This window comes from Manis pentadactyla, chromosome 2 (genome assembly GCF_030020395.1).
Source record: "Manis pentadactyla isolate mManPen7 chromosome 2, mManPen7.hap1, whole genome shotgun sequence".
Lineage (NCBI taxonomy): Eukaryota > Metazoa > Chordata > Mammalia > Pholidota > Manidae > Manis > Manis pentadactyla.
This window is the reverse complement of record NC_080020.1, coordinates 50,088,607-50,115,391: the sequence shown is the minus strand read 5'-3', so window position 1 is coordinate 50,115,391 and position 26,785 is coordinate 50,088,607. Positions and strand designations below refer to the sequence as shown.

Genomic DNA, 26,785 nt, shown 5'->3' with positions numbered 1-26,785 from the left:
CAGTGTCAATTAACCTTGAAGACGTTATGCTAAGGGAGATAAACTAGTCACAAAAAGACAAATACTTTATAATTACACTTACATGAGATATCTAGATGAGTCAAATTCATAAAGCGATTGAAAGAGAATGGTGATTGCCAGGAGCAGGGGAGAAGGGAATGGAGAGTTAGTGTTTAATAGGGGCAGAGTTTCAGTTGTGGAAGATGAACAAGTGCTGGAGATTAATGGTGCTGATGGCTGCACAACAGTGTGAATGTACTGAATGCCAGGTACCTGTGCACTTAAAAATGGTTTAAATGGAAAATTTTATGTTAGGTACGTTACACCACAATTAAAAAAAAAAAAAAAGAGGATAGGCGGGCTGACCAAGCTATGCACCATCAACACACAGCAGCTGGCAAACCAGCTAAAGAGCAAGTCCATCTCATTATTCCCCCAAAATAAAACACAACTGCTCTTTTGGATTTTTATGCCTGTTAGGCCCCAACAACCTTGGCCAGTAAAAGCCCACTGAGAACAGACTACTACAATATACTCCAAAATCACAGAGCTAAAACTAAATTCTTCTAACTACTTGGATAGTGTGATCACTAGTAATGCGTATATAGACAAGATTTACTGAAGAATTATACCTCCTCCTTTCAAAATAATTATGGAATATTATAAAACATGTACTTTTTTATCAAAACATAGTTGATATACAATTATATTGGTTTCAGGTGTACAAGGGATTCGATAATTATACACATTACAAAATGCTCACCATACAAAGATATTATAATATTATTGACAATATTCTCTAAGCTCACTGTCCACTGGATTTCTCACAAATCCAGCTGGAGCTTCTCATCTCCATGCAAGACACATATTTTAAAGCAAAGCCTATGACATAGAAACAGAGGAAGTTGAGGCAGAAAAGGAAAAATTATCCCTGGGAATTAAGAAGAAAAAAAAAAATTCTGGGTTCTACACTCCCTCTGCCACCAGCCAGCCTTATTCAGGCCTCAGTTACCTCATCGATCATGCAAAGGGTTTGGTTAAGAAAAACTTCAAAGAATAGCTTAATGGCGCCACAAAAGAGCAGCAACTCCTTTACCGCATCTATGCTTACCAAGCAACTTTCTGGTTATAATCTGACTGCCAAACAGCTTTTCAATAGGAAAAAATGTCAGCATTCTAGGCTTCTTGGAGCTACATTTTTTATAAGTGAAAAAATTAATTACTAAGGTTCATAAAATAAAGTCAGTGATTCTAAATAGTTGGAGAAAATTGGTCCAAGTGACAGTGGAAAGTAGAGCCCAGTTTTCCTAACTCAGAACCCACCTATATTCTACGTCATCAGCACTTATTAAGACTGAACCATCCATCAAGGGAAGGCAGTTTTCTAATTATTCTTGGCTAGTGTCCATGCCACTCTGTTCTTTAAACCATTCCTTTTAAGGGGAAAATGAACTCAAATACTCTGAAGTCCAAAAATAATTATAGTTTATTTTTATGGCATATAACAATTATTTCTGATTGGAGAAAATGACACAATTTGAAAATTTGGGAATATGCATAGGCTTTAAGGAGTAAAAAAAATCAAAAGGGGAAACATTTGACTGATCATTCTACCCTCTTCTGAAAATACTTTTCATTCATTAGCTTGTGGGACACAACCTTCCTGGTTGGCCTTTTCTTTGCTAATTCCTCCCTTTCCTGATGTCTCCCCAACCCTGCTCCACAATAAATATACATATTATTTGAAAGATTTTTAAAAAATCAGTTCAGTAACACTCCAGAGAAATGCAGATTATTTTTCACAGCCCCAAGGAGATAAGTGATCTGGCCAGAACTATTTTCTCAGACCTCACCTCCTTCCACTCTCCCCTTGCTCACTGCACTCCCAGCTCCATCAACTCTGCTTAAACACACCATGCAGCTCTGGCCTCTGCACCTTGGCCCTTGTTCGTCCCTCTGCCTGAAATGATGCACTCCCATCTCTGCAATTTTTTTCCACGTTGGCAGCCTTCCCCTGACAACTGTTTCAATATTTCTCATGAATCCAGCTGGAACGGCTAACTGACATGCATGTGCTCTAACTGAGATTTCAGGGCACTTTCTCAGGTAATCAAAAACTATAGCCTTTGGCTTGAGATGTGTTCCCACCTCTGGCTTCATATTCCCCTTGTGCATTCCACGCGCTGATCACACCTCCTGACAAGAGATCTGCCTCAAAATATCCCACCAGTCAAAGCATCAAGGAGGTTTTATTGCACAATTTTCCCAGCCCAACAGCATTTACTGCTTATTTACAAAGTTAAGAAACTATAGCTAACCCATAGCTTTCTGTATGGCACGTAGAATCCACAGCTGCTATACTGGATTTTTTTTCCCCTAAATTTTCTCAAGGTGTATTCTTTGCTGAGTTTAAGAAATATCTTGAAATATTTGCATATATAAAGTGCTTTACAACCTCAGTCACCCCCTGCGATAATGCAAACCTTCCAAAAGGCGTCCTTTTTCCCTCTGCACTAATTTTGGCTGTTTCTGCTCAGCAAGAGAAGGACACTTGCTAGAAAGAGAGGACACCTCTGTGGTCCCAGTAAATATTTACTCTGGAAATTGAACTTCTGTTGGTCTGTGAAATCCAGGTTGTTCTCTCCTGGTTTCTTTCAGGACCGAAAGACACTGCTGCCAAGAATGTGGGTGTGGTCGGGAGCCAGGTGAGAAAATAAATGCACAGAATTTACCTCTGTTATGACATCCCCTCACTAATATAAAAATCTACATCCTGACTACTGTCAATCTTCTGAGTCTTTTCTGGGCTTGCCTGACTATAATCTAGCCAGCACAAACCTCTTTCCCAGAACCTAGAGATTACTTAAAACATAACCTTGGTTTCCTGAAATTTGATTCCTTGGATCAAAACCTAAAAGTGAAATCTTTGTTCAACAGATTCACATCTGTGCCATAAAGTCAGGTTTTGTCTTCGGTTACAGTCTCCCTTTGGAGGAAGCCCTCCTCATGACCTGCACTGGGTCAACTAGCTTCAGGGAGCTCTTGCCACAGCACCTTGACTTTATTTGCTGAGTCATCACCATTACACTCCCTACTCTAGATGGGTACCCCTCACTCAAAGTTCTGGCTCCCCAAATCTTGTGTCCACACTCCTGGAATGACCTCCCTAATATTAAAAAGTCTTGGGATTAATTTTAAAACTTCCTGATTGGACAAAGCACTTTCTCAGAATCAAGATTCTCTCTCTGTTTCCAGGTGTGTGGCTCTCTCGGTCCTGACCACCTGCTTGGTCTTTGACTAACCTTCTCCTCTCATGTCATGTTTCTGCTGCTGAGACAGGGACCATGGATGTAGTCAGAGTAGGGTGAGAGCCTCCGGAGGGGGCAGGGCAGGATATTTGCAGTCAGAGCAATGTAACTACATGCAAGGAAAACCCCCCTGCTAAAACTCAATGTTAAACATTGAGCTCTAGAATCATTCTTCAGTGAGATCAGTTAATGTTCCCCAGATAAAGAGTAGCACATTTGTAACCATGTGTAAGATTCACTTTAGCATGCTAAAAGGCCAAGGTCTATGCGCTGTCTTTCCTCCTTCAGATCTGACAAGGTGATTTTGCAAACTAAGCAACTAACTTAGCCTGCAGACCCAGCTGTAGACTGCATGGTAAAAGGCAGGAAGAATTCCATCTTAAAGATAAGATTGCATTGTAACACCCAGGAAGTTCAAGAGGCAAGATTCTTTAGCAAGTAGACAATACCTCAGCCCACCTTGGGGGCTGGGCAGGCAGCATATGCGCCCAGACCAAGGCGCCTGTGTGCCAGAGAGAAATCAAGGCAGGAAAATTCCTTACGTTAAGTTAATTTTTAATATTCAAGGACCACTTAACAAGTCCCCACCCCTAAGTTTTTTCATGTTCTCGAAAAATCCTCAACTGCCTATAAAACCCCCTAGACAACGCACCACTACAGACTCTCTTGTCCCCTCCTGGCGTGAGCCGGGAGCTCTGTCCTTTCACTGTATCTCTAAATAAAAGCCTGTACCTGGCTCTCCTACCTTGACTGTTTGTGAAGCTCATTCTTCGGCTCCACAAACAAGAACCCCGGCATCACTGCCACCTGTTACTTTGAGGAACACTGGTTCCAGCCACACTTGATGTACTTCCCCTTGCCAGCAAGGTTTCACTCAGGCCCAAGGCCACTTTCAGCACTTGCTTCCTCAGGACCTGGCCCCGAGCAGCCGTCTTACCCTGGCCACCGATTTCACTGGGTTCCTTGGCTTCCTTTACCACTCAGCACTCTGCAGCCCCATAGTGATCTAGGCAACTGTGCTAGAAGCTGAGAGCCCCACCTGCAGGGGTGGGAGAACCCTAGTTCTTGTGGTGGAGGAAGCCTTATTCTCATTCTGGTGCCTCCAGTATTGCAGCACGAATCCCTCCGACGCTTGTGAGCAACCAGGCAGCGGGACAGAGGTCATGGTTCTCCCTAGCAGTAAGCGGCAACAGAAGGGAAGGCCCTCCTGGGAGAGGACCACCTTATTCCTTACTGCTTTAGGGCCCTAGAAAATCAATGCCTAGAATTCCTCAGCCACTTAAAAGGTGATGGCAGTAACTATATCCCTTTAATCATATCATTTTTATCAAAAACATTTACCTGGGTATCACAGAGAGATTGTAATACAAATCAAGTTAAACAGGCTTATTAAATAGAATACTCCCTCCAAGGAACACAAGATCAAAAGCTGAGAGGAGTAACAGAAACAATGAAAGGAAACAGTGTACATATGGTGGACTTAGAGAAAGGCTACCTGGGCATTAAAATCTTGGTGAGTTTTTTTACTTCTTTATGCCTCAACTTCTATACCTATAATATGGGCAGAACAGAATGTATCTCAAAGGATTTTTTGATCATTAAGCATGTCAATACCTAGGAAATACTTCAAAAAGTGTTAGCTAATAGCAGACTCACAAACCCCAAGAAGGGACTAGCAGTTACCAAAAGGAAAGGGGGCAGGAAGGTGGGCAGGAAGGGAGGGAGAAGGGGATTAAGGGGTATTATGATTAGCACACATAATGTAGGGGGTGGGGGCAGTATAGCACAGAGAAGACAAGCAGTGACTCTATGGCATCTTACTATGCTGATGGACAGTGACTGTAATGGGGTATGTTGGGGGGGACTTGATAATTGGGGGGAATCTAGTAACCACAATGTTGCTCATGTGAAACCTTCATAAGATTGTATATCAATGATACCTTAATAATAATAAAAATGTGTTAGCTATTACAAGCCTTGAAATTTGGGGACAATTACACAGCCCTAGACAGCCAAAAAAGCTTCAGAGCAAGCACTTAGATCAGTTCCTCAAATTCTGTATTTATAAAAAAAAGAGAAGGGAGAGAAGAGGCAAGGCACTCACTCACTCAAACCTTTGTAGAACACCTACGATGTGACACCATGCTTCTGGTGCTTAAGACAGACCTTAAACAATGCATTACAATGAACCTATAAAGACAAAGAAGTATAAAGGGGTGTGGCAAGACAAGGTGAATTCACAGGCCCTTTCAAGTCTGATATTTTGTGACTTGATGATGAAAAGTATGTCTGTAAAATCTGTAAAATTAAAAAAAATTTTAAGTACATCTGTGAGATGATCACTTAGAGATAGTCATAAAAGATAAAATCTAGAGAACAACTTTCTCCTGTACAAATCTTCTTCTTAGAGTATCAATGAAGATGCAGGGTTTCATTAGCTCCCTGACAGACAGATGCTGAAATGGAGAGCAGCCTCTGTAGCCTACATTCAGGTGTGGAATAAAAAGCCTCTGAATAAAGAGCAAAGGGGAGAGTAAGGAACTATGATTCCTAAGGGCAACTAAGGTTTCAAAGTAAATAATGACAGAAGAATTTTTATCTGTTCATTGTTTAAGGTTTAAAAGGCAAAGAATATAAGCTGACTGCTTCAGACAAAGTACTCTGAGTAAAAAAGTACTCATCTTCAGAGGTTTAAATAATTGCCAGGGACAAACTCTTAAAGATAAATTTTAATTTTGCTACATAAATAGGTAATTGTTACCAGATAAGCCGGTCCAAAAGATCACAATTCTGTAAAGATGAGTAAATTCAAGTTGTTCCCTGACATTGCTGCACCCTAAGACACTCTCCTCCCAAAGTCTGGGTGATTCTAAGAACCAACAGATGTAATTGTGATAGTGAAACAAGGTTAAACTTCATACTTGTCCTACAGGTTTTACCAAAACAAACAGAACTAACTGCTGACCGAAGACATGTAGTGATGAGGAAGATGACTTAAGAGCCTTCCCTTGACAGATTTGGGAGAATTTAATCTAAGGCACCTGAAAGTGTAACCACTCAGCTTCTTGATCATTGGGGAGAGAGGCTGAAAGTCAAACATTTAATTTCCTAAGTACTTTTGATCTGGCTGTTGTTGAAGTCCTTCCTTAACCCCAGTAGAAAAAGAAAAACATCCTTTAAATCTTTGACAGGGACAGTGAATAACCCAGAAAAAATAACCAATTCATGCTTCTCAAATTTTCCTTTTGCATTTCTGTTGTGAATGCTAAGGATCAGTTTGCTTTAGTTAAAGTTTTCAGACTTGACATAATCCATTTGCAGTCACGGATAAATAAAAATGTTTTGAATATCCTTAGGTAGAGGCAATTTTACTATCTCCTGTAACCATCTCACAAGATCTTAAACAGCTATTGTTTAAACTAAAGACACAAAAGGAACACATTCACAAATTTCCTGTTTTTCCATCTTAAAGTTCTCACACGTGCAAAATATCTCATGCCCAACACCCAGCTCTAGGCCTCCTCATCACATGTCCCTCACATCCGAACTCCTCCTGCTTCTCTTGTACCCAAACACTCCTGGGGCCTCATAGACAGGGGCCACCATCTCACCTGTTGACCAAAGCTTTCATGAGCAGAACCAGCAGACTACAACTAGAAACTGATTCAAGTCACTCCCCCTTGTTTAGGATGTTTGCAGTCACTGTCCACATTGTTGTCCCAGAGTCCGTGACTCCTGTGGCTAGAGGACCCTTGCAAAAGGGATACCAGTGAGGGGGCCTCTTGCCTTTGATATCCAGGAGAATGCTGGGCCTTCAGAGTTCTTCTTGTCCCTGAAATGCTGGTGAACATCAGGCTGAATCTGACCCCATGGTGACCTCCCGACAGCATTGAGGCTCCTGGGCAAAAAGGTATGACACTAAAAGGGCCCCTGAAGGTTTTTATTAGCTCTGCTTCCAGGTAAGGAAGAACAACCAATCATCAAAAGAATGACAACTTTGCCTCCCAAGCTGTTAAAGCAAAGCCAGTTTTTAAGAGAAAAATTACAGTGAAAAGAAGAAAGTTTCCTTTGCACCAAAGACCTAATGTAAGAAATACAAATAAATTGTTTTCAGATCTGTGGATCCCTGTGGATGCTGATCTATAGATACTACAGAAAAGGTAAATGCTACAGCTATCGCCCATGAAAAACTGAACTGAGATTTAGGGTCCACAAGATGAACCACACACACACCCTCGCCTTACAAATTCTCTGTACCCATACCCTAATTTAAAACAGGGGCAAAAACTAAAAATAACTATCCTTACAGTCTATTGCAACTACTCAATCTGCAGGGAAACTAGGATTGGAGGGATGAAGGGGCAACTAAATCACTGACCCCCAAAAGAAGACAAGAAATGAATGAGCAGACACTGAGGCAAAGGGGGGAAAATGGTAAAGAATGTGGTTGGGGCACAAATTTGTCCTTAAGGACAAACTATGTTCTATAATGCTCAGATATGATTGCGTCAACTAATCAGGGGCCACAGAGCACCCCCAACTCTTTCACTTGACCACAGGTTTTCTAAGGATTATTTAAGGAGTGGATACAACTAGGCACAGAAAGGAGAGTTTTACTTCCCACCTGAGTTTCAGAGATAAGCTCGGCTCATCTGATGCAGTCACTGACAGCGCCGATGTTATTAAAGCCAATCCAAACCTCCCTATTTGACATTCCAGCCACCTGTCCAAAACCTGTGATTCATGGTTAAACAAAAGGTAACCGAATAGCACACTTCAGGTGTCAGAGAGCGAAAGGGGCCACACAGAAATAAACAATGTGGGAGGCCTGGCAAAGGCTCTAAGAGACAGATGCCTTTAGTTTTTGATGTTTGAATGACCTTAGAAGTTAAAACAAAAGCTTTTCCTTAAGGCGTACTAGTAAGGGATCAGGGTCCAAGGTTCTATTTTAGGTTTGAAACCTCTCCCTGCATGTAAAATTGGCAAAAGTCACTCAGGTCTTTGTGCCTCTCCCCTCTGCACCCTCCTCTTTTTAAGTGAGGCTTCCACTCTTAGCTTCTACATCACCGGGGAGACCCGAGCGTTAGGAAATGCTGCTACGTCTTTCCACCATACCTCAAAATGATATTACAGACCAGTACAGGGACAGCAGAGCAGCAAGACACAGAGCACTAGGCAAGGGCCAGGGCATCAACTGCCGGCCGCCAGCCCCAGACCTCCGTGGCTCCGCCTACCCCCTCTCTCTTCCATCAGCAGCCCTCTGCCCAAGGAGGGCTCCAGCCTTGTCTTCCCTTCACTGTTCGTGATCCGACATCACCTCTGCCTCCCAGCTGTTTTTACACGGGTCTCCTTTTCTTCCCTTTTCCTGTTTTCAGCCATACTCAAGCACAGACTATTTATTTCTACTTTTGCCCCCATAAATGGCTCAGTGATGGTTTTAAGAGGAAAGCCGATAGCCACCCAGTCTCCCGCTGCGAACACCAATCACATACACTTTCTCCTCTCTTTTGAGCATGCAGTTCTACAGGTTTCCTATCACCCGGCTCAGGGATTCAAAGCCTGGAGAGGATGTGCCCGAGGCGTCCCTAAAGTCATCAAAAAAGGTGGCTTTGAGCATCTTACAGCTCATGTATTTGCATACCGTTTGAAGTAGCTTTAATTTCAAAGCTGGTCTCAAACACTCCAGTGGGTATGTTACAGTGAGCGCCAGGAATTGCAAATGCTCCTGCCTCAAAGACTCAGGAGCCCAGTCCCGGCAGGAAATAAAGTTCTAAGCAGCTTTGATGTGCTTCCTCCCAACTCCCTTACCCAGTGCGGGTCACTCAGCTACTCCAGGGAGAGCCCACCTTGCCTGAACTTAACCAAAGGCGTCACACGTGGGGGCCAAGTGGCAGACTCAATAATCCAATAAACTCCCAGGCCCCACCAAATTAGTCGCCATCGGCCCCAGCTCGGCTGGGGTCCCGGTGTGTTTTGCCGACTACGGCAAGGAATGTTGTACATAAATTGGAGGAAGCGGGTAGGAAGGGACGGGGAACCCAGACCACGGAGGGTAAAACGCCTTGGCGACGGGGTGGGAGCTCGTTTCTTTTTTAAGCCACTCGTTTCAGGCTGAATTATCAAGCCAGTTCAGGTCACTTCCTGAGTAGCAGTGCAAGTTACAACAAGATCCAGAAAAATCTATTAATCTTTAATTGCGCTGCCTCCAGACTGGGAACACCAGGGTGGGGGTGTAGGGCCGGGGGAAGGGTTGGGCGCGGGGGCGGGGGGTTGTCGTAAAGCAAATGCCTAAGAAACCAGAGCCCTGGACCTCAGCTGTTTCTTACCTCGCTCAGCTCCGCCGAGGAATCGGTTCCATATTTCAGGGCAACTCCAGAATTCATGACTGCACTTTTCAGAGCCGAGCCCCTCTTCCTCCTCCTCCTCCCCCAGGTTTCGGGGCTCACGAGTTGGGCTTAACTAGCTCGGTACCCACTGCTCGGTCCCTTGCGGCACACTTCAGTCTAGACGGCCATGCTCGCCCAGCACGGTGGCGAAGCCCGAACCGAGGATGCGAGCGCTCCTAAGAGGAAGCGAGCCGCGGGCGGTTCACGGGTGAGCCATTGCTGCAGGAGGCTCGGCGGCGTGGCGCGCTCGCAGCTGCGGCAGCGGCGCGGGGACCCGCCGCGCGCCCCCCGCCGGTCCCGGGGCACTGCCCCCTCGGCGCCGCCTCGCCACTCCTACGGCGACCGGCCGCCCCCCATCACCGGGCTGGAGGGCACCTCGCAGCAGGACCCGGCACCGCGGAGGGCTCCCGAGGGGACGGGGCGGCGGGGCGAGGAAGCCCGAGGACCGGGTCCCCGGCCGGGGGGGAAAGCCGGAGAGAGCCGGCGCGGGCTGCGCTTCACGCCGGAGTTTCCCTCCCGAGTCGTCTGGAGTTGTAAGTGGTTTCTGATTGAACCCAGCTGTCTAGCTGCCTGCTACGGGGTGCGCGGAGGAGGCGGGGCCAGAAAGAGAGAAAGGAAGGAAAACAGGGAGCAGGCCGAGCGGAGGAGAGCGCCGGCAGCGCGGGCATCCTCCCCGCTCTCTGCCATGGTAATTACAGGACCCAGTCCAGGAGGAAGAGAAGAAACAGGAAAAGCCACCTGAGTAATTATGCAGGAAATTAAAAGAAAAAAACTTCCCTCCTAGAAGCCACTGTCCGAGAGTTAATAAGGTCAAGACAAATCTGAACACTTCATCAGGCCGCTCTGTGCGCTTCTCAGGGTCCATTAAGATTTCACAAGAGCGTGGAGCCGTCATTTTCCTTGATCAGTCTAAAACCAACACTGAGGATGTAAATTCACTATCAAACTCTCTTGGTCGCTGGGGCAAATTACATTTTCTGCGCGTCCATAAGATACCCCATCCCTTGAAAAATGCAAGGCTGGGCTCAAATTTCCCATCCTCCCCAGGCCCCAGAAGGTCCTTTAAAGTATTACATTTCCCATCCTCTTCGACCCTGAGACCTTCCCGAAACACTTACTGCTCATCTGAGCAGAGCTAGATTTGTATTTCTGAGGTTCGGAGTATGACTCAGAAAAGATTCGAGGAGCTGTTATATCCAGTGGACTTCTGGAATCAGAGCTCCCTTCATCTTTAAGTCTCCCTGAGGTAACAACACGGGGATGGTGGGGGAGAACCGGATTTTTCTCTCCATAAGGTTAAAGAGCCACTGAACTTGAGATGCACTGAAAAATGTTCCGATCCTTTAAAACAGTAGGTCTGCGGAATTGCTTAAGAGGCCTCATCAGTCTCTTTCTACACAACGGGAAGAAAATGTCTCCATTCCCAGTGACAGACCTGGCATTTCCTGAAGCCTTCTATGCAAAAGCCACTGCATTGCTAATTTCCAAGGTTTGTTGGGTTTTTTTAATCAAATAACAGAAGCAAAGAGCTTGACCATTTGTATATACCTTCTTAGCCATCTGCCTTCCTGCTGAGTTCATTCCTTAGCTGATGGAAGAAGCACTCCCGGGATGAGAAAGAGTTGGCTGCTTTTTTGAAGAACTGTACTAAGGCACTGCCAGATTAGAGCACATCGGGGAAAGCCCTTCTATTCTACATGGGGAGGAGTTGGGAAGCCCCTTTATTTTACTTATTTATTTATTAATACCTGTTGAGAACTATGTGCTTGAAGATGAAGATGGTGGTAAAAGAATGTAAAAATATAAAGAACTGAGGCATTAACCCTGCCCATAAGGTTTTTATAGTCACAGAAAAAATTAACAGAAATGACAGTCCAAGATAGAAAATGATACTTGTCATAAAAGCAGTACAAACGAAGATCTATTGCAGGCCAAAGGTGGGAAGCAGAATTCTGGCTGGGCTGGGTTGGAGGAGAAGACTCTGTGAAGGGATTTTAGGAGGGGCAGCATATGAGTTGATCTTTGAGGAATGGCTGAGCCCAGCAGAAATGGGGAGTAAGGAGAAGGTATCCCAGGCAGTGGGATTCCTGTGAGAGACAGTGCGGATGGAGACTGGAATGTGCAAAGCATGTGTGGGAGTGACAGGCGTTCCATTTTGGAGTGGAAACTATTAGATAAGTGAGTTGAAGCCACATGGTAGACAGTTTTGAGTATCAGGCTAGAGAAAGGGCACTTCTGATAAGAAATGGAGTAGCTAGCCACTCAAGGTTTTTGAGCACAGAAATAATAGGATCAGAGCAGTGCTTTGAGACATTCCAGGGGATTTGTATGACACTCATGAGTAACTAATATGAATTCAAATAGATTAGTGTTGAATGTGATTCTGATGTTTAAAGAAACATATTTTTCTTACTAGATGATCCTTAAAATCAAGCAGATGACTTCATCTGTTACTCAACCAAAGAAAAGTGATCTGTTCCAAAAGTGGAGGAAAAACTGGCAGTGTTGAACTTACTGAGAAGCAGTGTGTGTGCAGATTCTACTTTGTGGACAACATAAGGCATTTTCAAGAGTAACGTTGACTATATGGGTTTTTCTTCTTAAGCAATGACTTTAAACTTAAGCCCCACATAAGATGCAATTCCATTCCAATCTGGAAGCAGCCAATGTTGTAAGTTGGAAGTGGTAAATAGATACGCCAATTGGACTATCCCAACAGTTCAGCAAGAGGCTAACAGGGCCTGAATTAAGTTGAAACAATGGAAATGGATTTCGGGGGGAGGGTAGGTATAAGAGATTCTATAGAAAGAGAGTAGACAGAAACTGTGGTAGAAAGAGGAGAACCTAAAAATGATTTGTGGGTCTACAACTTGGCTGAATGGGGTTTGGGGCAATGTCCCCAACAAAAATAGGGATTCCAGAGAACCAGAGAAGAAATAGGGATTCCAGAAAAGAAATAGGTTATGGATGAAACCATGTTTGGGATATCATAAGTTTTAAGAGGTATCTGGATATCTGAGTGGAAATATTCATCAGGAAGCTTGAAATGAAGCTATAGATAAGTCAGGGTGGAAAGGGAGATGGAGATTTGGGGATATGCCTTTAGAATAATAAATGAAACTGTGAAATCAGGTAAGGTTGCCAAGGAAGCGAGGACAGAGAAAAGAGAGGCAGTCTGAGGACATTATCTTAAGGAAGGTCTTTTTCATGGAAGCAAAAGAATAAAAGAAGTAATGGTGGGGAAGGCCAATTAGACAAATTGGAAGGCAACTCAGAGAGCTTTGAGTCTGGGAGTCTAAGGGAGATAGTGTCAAGACAGAAGGGGTGACATCAATATTATATTGATGCCTATATATTCCCTATTTCTTCTGTGGAATCCCTATTTTTGTTGAGAACATTGCCCGAAACCCCATTCAACCAAGTTCTAGACCCACAAGTCATTTTTAGGTTCCCCTCTTCCCACTACAGTTTCTGTCTACCTATGCTACAGCATGGGAAGAAGCCTGAAGAATGATGAAAGAGAATTTTAAAGACATTAATGTCCTTCAAAGATAAATTCCTACAAAGCTAAGGAGACAAAATGCAGATTACTACAGGAATGAGGAGGAACTGAAGGCAGTAACCATGCTGAGATACTCAGAGACACATAATAACTAAGAGAATTTATCTCAAGAGTCATCCAACTTCCTCCATGGGATTGTGGAAGGGAATGAAGACTAATAATAACTTATAATCAAATTTTAACCTAACGAAAGGAAGACCATAGTATTGTTGGCCAATGCAAGAAAAGTAGAGTAGTTGTGATCCCCAGCCCTGAAATTGTCGAAGCATAGGTTAAGGGCTGGTGGCTCACACCAAAAGCCATCAGCATGTATGGTAGAGCATGCACGGAGAAGTCCAAATTAATTTTCCTCCCCTCTAAGATTCCAGGAAATGAAGAATTTTTCCTATCATTTAAATGTTTTGTGATCTTTTTTCACATCTTAGATTGGTCAGGAATCGGGCTGGGAATCTCTACTATAAAGAAAGGTAAGTAGAAAGAATCAGTTAAAGCAGGAGCTGGTTCTTTGAGAAAATAAATAAAATAGATAAACCCCTAGCCAGACTTATCAAGAAAAAGAGAGTCTACACTCATAAACAGAATCAGAAATGAGAATGGAAAAATCACTATGGACACCACAGAACTACAAAGAATTATTAGAGAATACTATGAAAAATTATATGCTAACAAACTAGATAACCTAGAAGAAATGAACAACTTTCTAGAAAAATACAACCTTCCACAGCTGATCCAGGAAGAAACAGAAAATCAGAATAGACCAATTACCAGCAACGAAATTGAATTGTTAATCAAAAAACTACCTAGGAATAAAACCCCTGAACCAGATAGTTTCACTGCTGAATTTTATCAAACATTTAGTGAAGACCTAATACCCATCTTCCTTAAAGTTTTCCAAAAAGTAGAAGAGGAGGGAATACTCCGAAACTCATTCTATGAGGCCAGCATCACTCTAATACCAAAAACCAGGCAAAGACATCACAAAAAAAGAAAATTACAGACCAATATTGCTGATAAACATAGATGCAAAAATACTCAACAAAGTATTAGCAAACTGAATTAAAATATACATCAAAAAGATTACCCATCATGATCAAGTAGGATTTATTTCAGGGATGCAAGGATGGTACAACATTCAAAAATCCATCATCATCATCCACATCAACAAAAAGAAGGGCAAAAACCACATGATCATCTCCATAGATGCTGAAAAAGCATTCAACAAAATTCAACATCCATTTGTGATAAAAACTCTCAATGAAATGGGTATAGAGGGCAAGTACCTCAACATAATAAAGGCCATATATGAGAAACGCACAGCCAATATCATACTTAACAGCAAGAAGCTGAAAGCTTTTCCTTTAAGATCGGGAACAAAACAAGGATGCCCTCTCCCCACTTTTATTCAACATAGTTCTGGAGGTCCTAGCCATGGCAACAATACAACACAAAGAAATAAAAGGCATCCATATTGGCAAGGAAGAAGTTAAACTGTCCCTGTTTGCAGATGACATGATATTGTACATAAAAAACCCTAAAGAATACACTCCAAAACTACTAGAACTAATATCTGAATTCAGCAAAATTGCAGGATACAAAAATAATATGCAAAAATCTGTTGCATTCCTATACACTAACAATGAACTAGCAGAAAGAGAAATCAGGAAAACAATTCCATTCACAGCTGCATCAAAAAGAATAAAATACCTTTTGTTTTTACCTAGAATGAAATAAAACTAAACAAGGAAGTGAAAGACCTATACTCTGAAAACTACAAGACACTCAGGAGAGAGAAATTAAAGAAGATACCAATAAATGGAAACACATCCTGTGCTCATGGTTAGGAAGAATTAATACTGTCAAAATGGCCATCCTGCCTAAAGCAATCTACGGATTCAATGCAATCCCTACCAAAATACCAACAGCATTCTTCAACAAACTAGTGAAAATAGTTCTGAAATTCATATGGAACCACAAAAGACCCAAGTAGTCCAAGCAATCCTGAGAAGGAAGAATAAAGCATGGGGGATTATGCTCCCCGACTTCAAACTCTACTACAAAGACACAGTTATCAAGATAATTTGGTACTAGCACAAGAACAGACCAATAGACCAATGGAATAGACTAGAGAGCCCAGATATAAACCAAGCATATATGGTCAATCAATATATGATAAAGGAGCCATGGATATACAATGGGGAAATGACAGCCTCTTCAACAACTGGTATTGGCAAAACTGGACAGCTACATGCAAGAGAATGAAAGTGGATTATTGTCTAACACCATACACAAAAGTAAACTCAAATGGATCAAAGACCTGAATGTAACTCATGAAACCATAAAACTCTTAGAAGAAAACATAGGCAAAAATCAACTGAATATAAACATGAGCAACTTTTTTCTGAACACATCTCCTTGGGCAACAGAAACAAAAGCAAAAATGAACAAATGGGACTACATCAAGCAAAAAAGCTTCTGTACAGCAAAGGACACCATCAGCAGAGCAAAAAGGCATCCTACAGTATGGGAGAATATATTTGTAAATGACATATCCGACAAGAGGTTAACATCCAAAATATATAAAGAACTCACACGCCTCAACACCCAAAAAGCAAATAACCCTATTAAAAAATGGGCGGAGAATCTGAACAGACACTTCTCCAAAGAAGAAATTCAGATGGCCAACAGGCACATGAAAAGATGCTCCACATCACTAACTATCAGGGAAATGCAAATTAAAACCACAATGAGATATCACCTCACACCAGTTAGGATGGCCAACACAGAAAAGACTAGGAACAACAAATGCTGTCGAGGATGTGGAAAAAGGGGAACCCTCCTACACTGTTGGTGGGAATGTAAACTAGTTCAACCATTGTGGAAAACAATAAGGAGGTTCCTCAAAAAACTAAAAATAGAAATACCATTTGACCTGGGAATTCTACTCCTAGGAATTTACCCAAAGAAAACAAGTTCTTAGATTCAAAAAGACATATGCACCCCTATGTTCATTACAGCACTATTTACAATAGCCAAGATATGGAAGCAACCTAAGTGTCCATCAGTAGATGAATGGATAAAGAAGAGTTGGTACATACACACAGTGGAATACTATTCAGCCATAAGAAAGAAACATCCTACCATTTGCAACAACATGGATAGATGGGTATTATGCTCAGTGAAATAAGTCAGGCAGAGAAAGACAAATACCAAATGATTTCCCTCATTTGTAGAGTATAACAATGAAGCAAAACTGAAGGAACAAGATAGCAGCAGACTCACAGACTCCAAGAAGGGACTAGTGGTTTCCAAAGGAGAGGGGTGGGGTACAGTGGGTGGGGAGGGAAGGAGAAGGGGATTGTGGGGTATCATGACTGGTGCACATGGTGTGTGTGGGGTCACAGGGAAGACAGTGTAGCTCAGAGAAGACAAATAGGGACTCTCTGGCATCTTACTACACTGATGGACAGTGACTGCAATGGGGTGTGAAGGGGGACTCGATAATAAGGATGAATGTAATAACCACATTGTTTTTCTTGTGAAACTTTCATTTAAGAGTGTATATCAATGAAAGCTTAATAAATAATAATAATAATAATAAAAGAAAGCTAAGATGTTGTTGTAAACAAGAATGCAACTGGGTCAATATCCTAAGCACATCAGAAATGCAAGGAGCACTTCAGCATGTCACCCCAGCACACCAGAGGTGAATAAAGCTCCAAGTGCATTTCCAACATAATAAGAAAAGGTCCCAAGATTAATGCTCACCATGGTTTACCAAGTATAGAACTGTACATGCTGACAAATCCTTTCATACTGTGGCTGCCTCAACATAATCCCTCTGGAAGAGTTTCTCTAAGTTCTGTGTTTGCAGAGAGTAAGCTCCTATTGAGAGGTGTGGGCAGGAGGTGACAGGGATATTTATCAAGAGCAGAGAGAAGTCTGGGAGAAGGAACAAACCTGCTTTCCAACTGGGCAGCAGCTCATGGTCTGGACTCCCCACTTCCTGGGCCTCATCTTCCCTAGAGGCTAATCTCTTCCCATCTCATCGAAGAGGGAAGAGGAAGCAGCTGTCGTCCTGGGAGAGTGTTGGGAGAGCAGGCGTTGCCTTTCGAGTGAGTGGGCGCATCTGGGTGCAGACTGCTGACTGTAGGCACACTGGCGTTGCCGTTCTGCTGTTGAGGGGGGGCAGATTGGGCCCTCCAAGAATGGCTGCCAACCTCAGGAATCTATGCACAGTAGGAATAATAATAACCTGGGTCTTATCTGTACCCTCTATCACTAATGAATATCAGATGAATCAAAGCAATCTGGGGGAAAAGTCTTAAGCCTCCAGGATTAAAGAAATTGACTGGAACTTTGGGGATGGCTATCTAAGCCCTAAGCCCTTGTCCCCAAGCCTAGGATATGCACTGTGCCAGTCATGCCTGTCCTCCTCCAGCCCACACAGGAACCCAAACTCGAAAATTGTCCCCTTCCTCGTTGAGTCTCTGAAACTAAACATTACATTGATACCTCAGGTTTTAGGAGGAAAGCAGCCTGGTTAAGCTAATTCACACAAAGGTGAAAAATAGTTATAATCTTCTCAACCAAGCCCAAAGAGAATGCTTTGAAATAATGCTAAATTGGTGGAATTACCTGAAGAAGAAAGTGACTTTTCAGGGGAAGGGGGATTTCAGAACCCTGTGGAGATGCAGGAAGGCCCAGTCCTCTAAGTCCTTAATGGTTATAAAAGTCAAGGAGCCTTCAAAGTATACACTCACAAGCATTTCCTGCCCTAAAACCATAAGCCCATCCTACTTTCCCACCCTAGTGAATCCAGAAATGCTCTCTGTAACCTAACTCCTGTGGCCCTCGGTTCAGTCACCAAGGTGGCTCTTCTCTCAGGCCTGGGCCAGGTCGGGCCCACAGCCAGCCTCAAGGGCCTGCCCCATCACAGACCTCACTTGCCCAAGGCGCCACAACAAAGAATCCAGGAAGCATTGCACTGGGTGAGCTCTGTCTTGGTCTTCTTGTCTGCAGAGAACATTAAAAACCTGGAAAAAAATCCTACAGCCTAGCTCATCCCTGCCTCCAACGGGCATAGGTGAGGATATGCAGGATCAGCAAGTTTGTGTTGTTCATTCAAAAAAAGGAAAGAGATCGCTGTGTGTCAGACATTGTGGTGTGCTTGGAGATTCCGTGGTGTATGGGGCAGGAAAATCCTCACTTCCCCAGAGCTAGCATGCTTGCCGGAAAATGACTAATAAACAAAGAAGATGATTAACAGCTTGTGATGGGCGCTCTAGAGAAACTAAACAGGAGCTACGATGAGGGAGAACAGGCCCCTTAGGGGAAGCAGTCAGAGAAGGCTTCAATGAGATGACACTTCAGCGTGTCACCGGAAGGTCAGGAAGGAGACAACAAGGCAGAAGGTGGGGGACAAGGGCCAGGCAGAGAGAAGAGCAAGTGCAAAAATCCTAGGGCAGAAAAGGACTTGACCTTTCCAATAAATTTCCAAAACTTCAAGTTCTTTATATAATTTTAAATTTCCATTTCAATAAAAAGGTAGACAGTATGATGGAACATGGTGAAGATAAAGGAGAAGCCAGATCATGCAGCTGCGTGCAGCCAGAGATCTCATTCTGTGTGCTGGGAGAGGCCCTGGGAAGACTTGAAGCAGGCAGATCGAATCTGTTTTTAAAAGGTAAATCTATTCCTATACAAAAGTTACCACTAGGCACCTAAAAAATAGACAAAAGAAAGTTCCTCCTTTATGGAGGTATTCCTGTGAATAAATTAAGAACAAAGGAGATAATATCCCTATCTTTCAACCTCTGATGAATAGATTTAGAAGACATAAAGCATAATGGTTGCTGCCATCACCAAAGACAAAAAGCAAACACATGACTTGCTGGAAGAACACAACGCCACCTAGGAAGCCATCGTAGTGGCTTTTAACATTCAGGCACATGTAACAAAATCCAGACCACAGCTCTACAGAAGCCAACAGGATAAGAAGAAACAGTTCATTTATTCAACAAGTAAACTGCAAGGACGAAATAAAGCAAGTGGGGGAGTGAGATATTAATTGAAGGGAACTGTAAGACCTATCAAACAATTGCATTGTGTGCCTGTATTGAGGCGTTGAGTCAAACAACCTAACTGTAAAAGATTATGATATTTAATAAGACACTTAGAAATATACTTTTTGGATATTTGATGATATTAAAAACTATTATTAATTTTTTAGATGTGTTAACGGTCTTGTGCTTATACTTGAAAACAGCATTTGTCTTTTACAGGTATACATGGAAATATTTCCTGGTGAAATGATACGACGTCTCAGATTTGTGTTATAATACTAGAAGAGGCAAGGAAATAGGGTTTTCAATGGAACAAGCTGGCATGAATTGATAACTGTTAAAGGTGGGTGAAAAGTAAATGGGAGTTTATGCTACTCTGCCCACTTGTGTATGTTTGAAAATCTGTGTAATAAGAAAGCTAAAAAAGGATAATTTTGCCTTTATGAAAGGAATAGGTTGTAATGTTATTAAAGTAGAGGAAGGAAGCCAAGTAAAAGCTATTGCAATTGTCCAGGTAAGAGAATACCTGGGGCTTGAAATGAAAGGCAATCAATGAAGATGGTAAGAAATGGATGAACTTGAGATACATTTTTTAGGTAAAACTGACCAGGACTTGGTGAATGATTGCATGCAGGTAGTGAGACAAAGAGAGAAATCAGGATGACCACCAGTTTGGGGGCTGAGCATTGGGTGTGGGGAAGGACGGGGTTCAGAGAATCAAGGGTTCCACTTTGACATATTAAATTGGAGATTCCTATTTGACAGTTAAGAGGATGTCAGTAACAGTTGGATAAATGAATTTGGATTGGGGCTAGATGTACAGATTTGGAAGTCATCAGCATATAGATTATAGTTGATGTTGAAAGCCATGAGAACACGAGGCCACCTACAGAGAAACGAGCAAAAAGATGCAGTCCTAGGACTTAATCATTGAGGTGATCCAATATTTCCAGGTTAGACAGAGGAAGAGAATCCAGCAAGTAAGATCAAGAAAGAGTATCCAGCGAGGAAGACAAAAACTTAAGACATGACATCACAGATGCCAAGAAAAGAGTGTTTCAAACTTATGGTACAGTTGACAATGAAGAAGTGTCCTTTGGTTTGGGGGATTTGGGTGACCTTGAAAGGAACAATTTCATTAAGTGGTGGAGAAGGACAGAAGCTAGGTTAGTGTGGATTGTATAGTGACTAGGAAGTGAGGTTGGGAGAGCACATGGAGATAACTTTAGAGAGCATGTTGTCTAAAGCCTACCTACTACTGAACTATCAGATGAGATCTTGAACCGAAGTCCTAACTTCTATTCCTAACCTTCTATCCCTTCACTATCCCCTTCAGTCAAGTTATCCTGGAATCCCTTGACTGGGATTAGAGACTCTGAGTTGTTAGCATAGTAGACCCCTTCGTAAACTGACAACTGAAGCCCATTTACCATGCTGGGTCTTCACTTTATTTTTTAAATCAGCTACATTGCTTTTTGACCCAATGACTTACTGCTGTGAAACAGACAAAATGCAGTAGACAAGGTGGTTAGTCTGTGTTTAAAATTTGCTAAGAAAAGAAATACTTGAAAAGTAAATACAGATTAAATTTCACACATACAACAAACAAAAAATCCAGCCTTCTCCACCTGCAAATAAATCCCAAGCAAAGAGAGCAGCACCCCTGTGGCTTTTATCTGCCTCATTAACTACATTCATGGAATCACCGAGAGTTGTTTGACAGCTACATCCCTGACATTTTCAGTGGGGAATTCCTAGTTGAGATGCACTACGTTATGCAAGCATCATGTGATACTTCAAGAACCTCTCAGCTGTCTGGTAAGATATTCTGGAGCCCAAAATTTAGTATCTGTGACATCTTGTCTTAAATATTCAGAATATCTTTCACAAATATTTACTCTTTTGTTCCCCAAGTTTGTTTAAACTGTATCAAATCCTTTATGGAAAGGAAAAATAATCAGTGGAGATAAAGGATTTGGAAATTCAAGGGAGTTTATTTTAAATGTTTTAAATCCTCCCAGGAGTACCTGTACATGCTCAATCTCCAGGAGAGAAAAGAGAAAACAATACATTAAATAGATGCATGGAAATAGATGTAATAAAATTTGGAGAACATGCTTAAATTAAATGAATTCTAAATGCCTGCCACTGTTATTTCTAAAGCTCTTTGGGAGGCTAAAACAGCATTATTCCAATTACTCTCTTTTAGCTAGAATATGTTACAGCAGCTGCCCAAAGGGAGCAGAGAAATAATTAATATACTACAATGCTTCAAGACCTAATGACGAAGGAGGCAGTTCACCCGGCATCGTACCAAGCTGATGGATGAAGAAGGAAGATCTGAGGCACAGGCTGGGAAAGTCATCCCAGACTTTAGGTCCACAAAGTGTGCCAGTGGTAGAGGTTTCCTAGAGGGACATGCTGGTGCATGAGGAGCGCCCTCTCCCAGCCATCCCCAGTTCTTTTGCATGATTGCCATGTGATGTCAAACTTTACCTTCTAAGCAAATGCTCTTTGATCAGCATCTCTAGTCACAACCCTTATTTGTGCTCCAGTTAATGTTTTTTATCTGATTACCAGACACTTTCAAAGTCTTGCCATCACTATAAAGTGTATCTAAAACTGAACTTGTCATGTTCCACCAAAAACTAGCTATAATTAAAGCTTGCAAATTTCTGCAAATGGAATCATAGTTTCCAGTCTAAAATCTTTGGAGTAATTTTTAAATCCTTCCAACCATTTAACCCTTTCTCCTCCACTTGCTCTCCACTTTTCCGCTCTGGTCATCTTCCTGGCCTTGTCTCTTTAGGCTTTGGTAACTATAACTTAATTATATGACTCAACTCTAAATCATTCTGTGTACTCTAGACCAGCTATTTTTCTCCAAAATACAGCTTTCTATCAAGTAATCATACAAGTAAATCTTTTTTTTTTTATGTATTTTACAAGCTTTGCTGAGATATCATTCACATACCATAAAATTCACCTTTTAACATGTACAATTCAGTGGTTTCAGTACAGCCACAGAGTTATGCAACCACCACCACCACCATCTAACGGTTGTGTCAATATTAGAAACCATTTTGAAACCAATTAGAAACCAATATTAGAAACAATTCTGATCCAGTCTGTTAATAATCCACTGCCCCAAACCAGAGAGTGCCCACTTCCTGGGCAGTAGCTGCCCAGCTATCCCATTCCTATCCCTAGAAACTCCCAGACCTTTCCACAGTCCAGCAGCCATAGAACTAACACTTGGCACAATCATGGGCTCTAGAACCTTCCTCCATTGCTACAGCTAGTCCCCACTGTCGTGTACTTTGAATTTCACTCCTGGAGAAAAGGAGTCATATTTCTTAAGTGAAGACAAAATCAAAGAATAAGTTTCTTTATTAAAGCTACCCAATTATACGGTTTAATTAAACTATCCCCATACTCTTACAGGGTTTTCTAACAGCATTTGAATCAGCATCTCCCAATTCCTTTACCACTTTCTGAATATGAAACCCATTTAATGTTTCATATTCTTGACAATGCCAATCTTCCTTTCCTTTCCTCTCCTTTCCAGTACAAGTTCCTTCCTGTATGTGTTTCATAGTTTTATTAATCTTCTTTGGATTTCATGTTCCAGAACAAACCAAAATATTTGGCTTATTCTCTCAGTTATTAGGAACTCAACTATTTGAAAGCACCAAGAGACTGGGTTGTGCTCTGGCACATAAGAAACCATGCACAGACCATGAGAACTACACTTTTTCCCCCTCATATCCAAAATACTAAGTTTCTGTCCCCTTTTTTCATACAACTCATGTTTCACTTTTTCCACTTGATATTATTTTTCAAACACCTTCCATTACTGGCACTGATGAGTGAGAGGAAAATGTATCACAAAGGAAAGAAAAGCTAACCCTAAGATGCGACCTGCAATTATCTGGGGGACTTGGGGAATTTGAAGAACAAGAAAGGGGAACAGCTTTGAATTAATTTTATTTTTCGTTAAGGCAGGAACGGCCTTCAAAATTGTCCTCGCTCTAGATTCTTGAGACAACAGCTTCAGACTGATACATTTTCTTATTCAGTCCTTCCTTCATTCAAGATTTATCTACTACTATGTGTCAAGCATCTCACGAGGTACTGGGCATGTAATGGTAATAAACAAAGGGATGCCATGCTTGCCCTCAGCTGCTCCGAGAGTCCCATTGTGACAGGATGCAAGGATGGCTCAGTCCTCACTAATCCTGTACACATGTCTTTGTAACTTTGCAGCACCCTCCCCCCCGATTTTGGACTTCCCTGTGTGACTTCCTCTGGCCATCAGAATAAGCCAAGCAAAGTCCTACACACATGGATTTTCCACTATATTTGACTTGAAATTCCTGTTGAAAGTCTAACAGGACCTTCTTAGTTCTCTTTCAAGGTTTGGCTCACCCTGGCCTTTGATTTTCATATTCTCTTCATTTATAGATTCAATCTTTCAGTGAGCTTTGTTGTCCATCAAGCAGTAAAAAACTATTTTTTTAAGAGAGACATTATAAGCTCTGTTCAGTATTCACGTTCTCTACAAATAAAGTTGGTGATTCTTAACTGTTGGATGAGGTTCTTTAAAGGTGAAGATTAGAAGATGTTAAATGATAAATCCCAAAGTCAGTTGGGCTGCTAGGAAATCCCCAAATTCCTAACAATATCCATGTCAGGGAGCTTTTCTTCAACAGCAGTTCCCAAAGGTACTGTCTTTTCTATTAGAGTTGGCATCTATTCCATATGCTGAATACAGCTACTGATCTGGTAAGAGCTCAGTAACTGATAGATAGTATGTTGGAGCTTATGAAATTGACACTTTCATAGAACACAAATAGTAAATAGCATCAACTTTAAATAGTTCAACTTAACACTAAGTTTTGTGACACAAAGCCAGTTTAGAAAGTCAATTTTTGATTATGCTCTACAAATAATCTAACAGCATCCAAACAGGTCAAATGTTCTTCATCTGACCTTTTTAAAAAATGATGGCAAGAAGACTGAAATGATTGGATTATTTCTCCATGTAAAGTGCCCAGAGACTGCTGGACACAAAGTAGACTCTCAAGAGGTGTTTCTTCTAATAAGTAGGAGAATCTACTTAACATTAGCCATATTCACAATTGATGGGCTATAGAGATAATGAGAAAATTGCTTAAAACCCTTTGTATTGTTAACTGAATTAAAAGGATGAGAACAAATAAGAAGAACAAGAGGAAAAAAATACATGCATAGACCTCATCTGCTGACAACAGTCCTACCTATTCTTGCCGGAAATGAATTCTCATAAGAGTCAAATATTCTCCAAAAGCTCATTCATATTTCTGTCATGATCTAATAAGTTCCAAGAGTGAGAGAAACTACAATTCACATAGCGCACATGAGCCCTGGCACATCTAATCTGCAATCTCCACTTTTAATTTACATCTGAAAAATGAATGAATAAGCAACTACAGAAATATAAAAGGCAGGGTCACATAAACGCAGTCCATAGTTCTATTACACCCGATGCCCAGCTCTGAACAAGTAAACTCCATTACATATTCTGGCTTTGTATCAAAGAGGGCAGACCCAACTGTTCTCCCATCCCATGGCAGGCATGCAAAATCTGTCAAATAACACAGCATTCAGCCCAACTTACCGACTTGATCACCATATATTTCTAAAACTAAATTTTCATTTTAATAGCATTCTTTTCTAATTTAAGCAAAGCAAAATGGAAGTAACACTGGAACAGATACAAAGGTATGATGAGAATGTCTTCTTGGACAAAGCTATTTTAATGAAAGCCACACTCTATGTGGTCTCCCTGATTCCTTCTCAGTATTCAACCACCCAAATTAGATTCACTTCACTGGCTGTCTTCATCAGGTTCCGCAAAACTGGGGGCTCTACAAAAGCAATAAAACGTGAGGGTTTTCCTTAAAGCAGAATGCTGCGTTTTGAACACAAACATTCGGATTAAGTGAAGAAACTTGATTAAACCTACAATTCAAGATAATGATGAACTGAAGGCTGGAACTCAGCTGCCTGACACTTTAGCATATGAATTAAATTTTCTGTTAGCTAACCCACTTTAAAAAACACAACTGCATTCAAACATCTCCCTTCAGGGACTTGGCCACATGTAGAATTAACTGACTCTTGAGTCCACATGGGGCTTGGCTTGCAATTTCTGAGTTTGCCAGAAAAGTGAGCTTTTTGCCATTATATTAAAATGGACACTGGGAGATTTATTTGAGTATATGACACTCTAATGGGCATGTCTATCTAATCAAATGTGCCATCACTCAAATATATACAGGTGTACCAGCAGTTGATGTCATGAGTGATAATTCCATAAAGGGGTGTGTGTGGCCAGATGCTAAAAGAAGGCACTTCATATAAGGAGGTGAGGGCACATGGTGATGACAGGGAAGGAGCCATCATGATGTATGACACGGATCTCCCTGAGCACATTCACAACTCTGTAGCAAAATGTTTTCCATAAAACTTGCATTCCACAAATAGAATTTTAAAATGGGATGGTAGCATATGGCCATGTAAATTGTAAATGCAATCCACATGTCTTCATCATAGCCAACATAGATGGGCTAATGAAGATACAAATGGAGAAAGGTATACTATTAAGTTGGCTACCTCACAACATCCAGATGGCCCAGAAATTCTAGAGCCATTTTGCGAATATCAAAAGGAAAAATATGATCAGGATATAATTTCAGCTTTGATATTCACAGTCTTGCAGATTTAAGACTTTTATATAGCTTAAATATCACAAGATACATTGGGAGATTTGAGTGCTTTATAAATCATATAAGAAGAAAACAATATGGAGGTTCCTCAAAAAACTTAAAATAGAAATACCACTTGATCTGGGAATCCCACTCCTAGGAATTTACCCGAAGAAAACAAGATCACAGATTCAAAAAGACATATGCACCCCTATGTTTATCGCAGCACTATTTACAATAGCCAAGATATGGAAGCAACCTAAGTGTCCATCAGCAGATGAATGGATAAAGAAGATGAGGTACATATACACGATGGAATATTATTCAACCATAAGAAGAAAACAAATCCTACTATTTGCAACAACATGGATGGAGCTAGAAGGTATTATGCTCAGTAAAATAAGCCAGGAGGAGAAAGACAAGTATCAAATGATTGCACTCATTTGTGGAGTATAACAACAAAGCAAAACCTGAAGGAACAAAACAGCATCAGTCTCACAGACTCCAAGAAGGGACTAGCAGTTACCAAAGGGAAAGGGTTGGAGAGGGTGGGTGGGGAAGGAGTGAGAAGGGGATTAAGGGGTATTATGATTAGCACACATAATGTAGAGGGGTCATGGGGAAGGCAGTATAGCACAGAGAAGACAAGTAGTGACTCTATAGCATCTTACTATGCTGACAGACAGTAACTCTAATGGGGTATGTGGTAGGACTTGAT

At 41.7% G+C, this 26,785-nt stretch overlaps 1 protein-coding gene across 2 annotated transcripts in view; it reads right to left on the bottom strand.

Annotated features, from left to right (window-relative positions):
* MCC (MCC regulator of WNT signaling pathway) overlaps positions 1–26,785 on the bottom strand; it is a 407,995-nt gene that overhangs the window by 243,227 nt on the left and 137,983 nt on the right. The window contains exon 1 of one of the 2 annotated variants that reach the window (XM_036886984.2): positions 9,635–10,282. The exons of the other annotated variant lie outside the window; for it this stretch is intronic. Coding sequence (XP_036742879.1) covers positions 9,635–9,691 — 57 coding nt within the window. The 5' untranslated portion in view covers positions 9,692–10,282. Of the gene's footprint in view, positions 1–9,634; positions 10,283–26,785 lie in introns of those variants that run through there. 2 annotated transcript variants of the gene reach the window in all.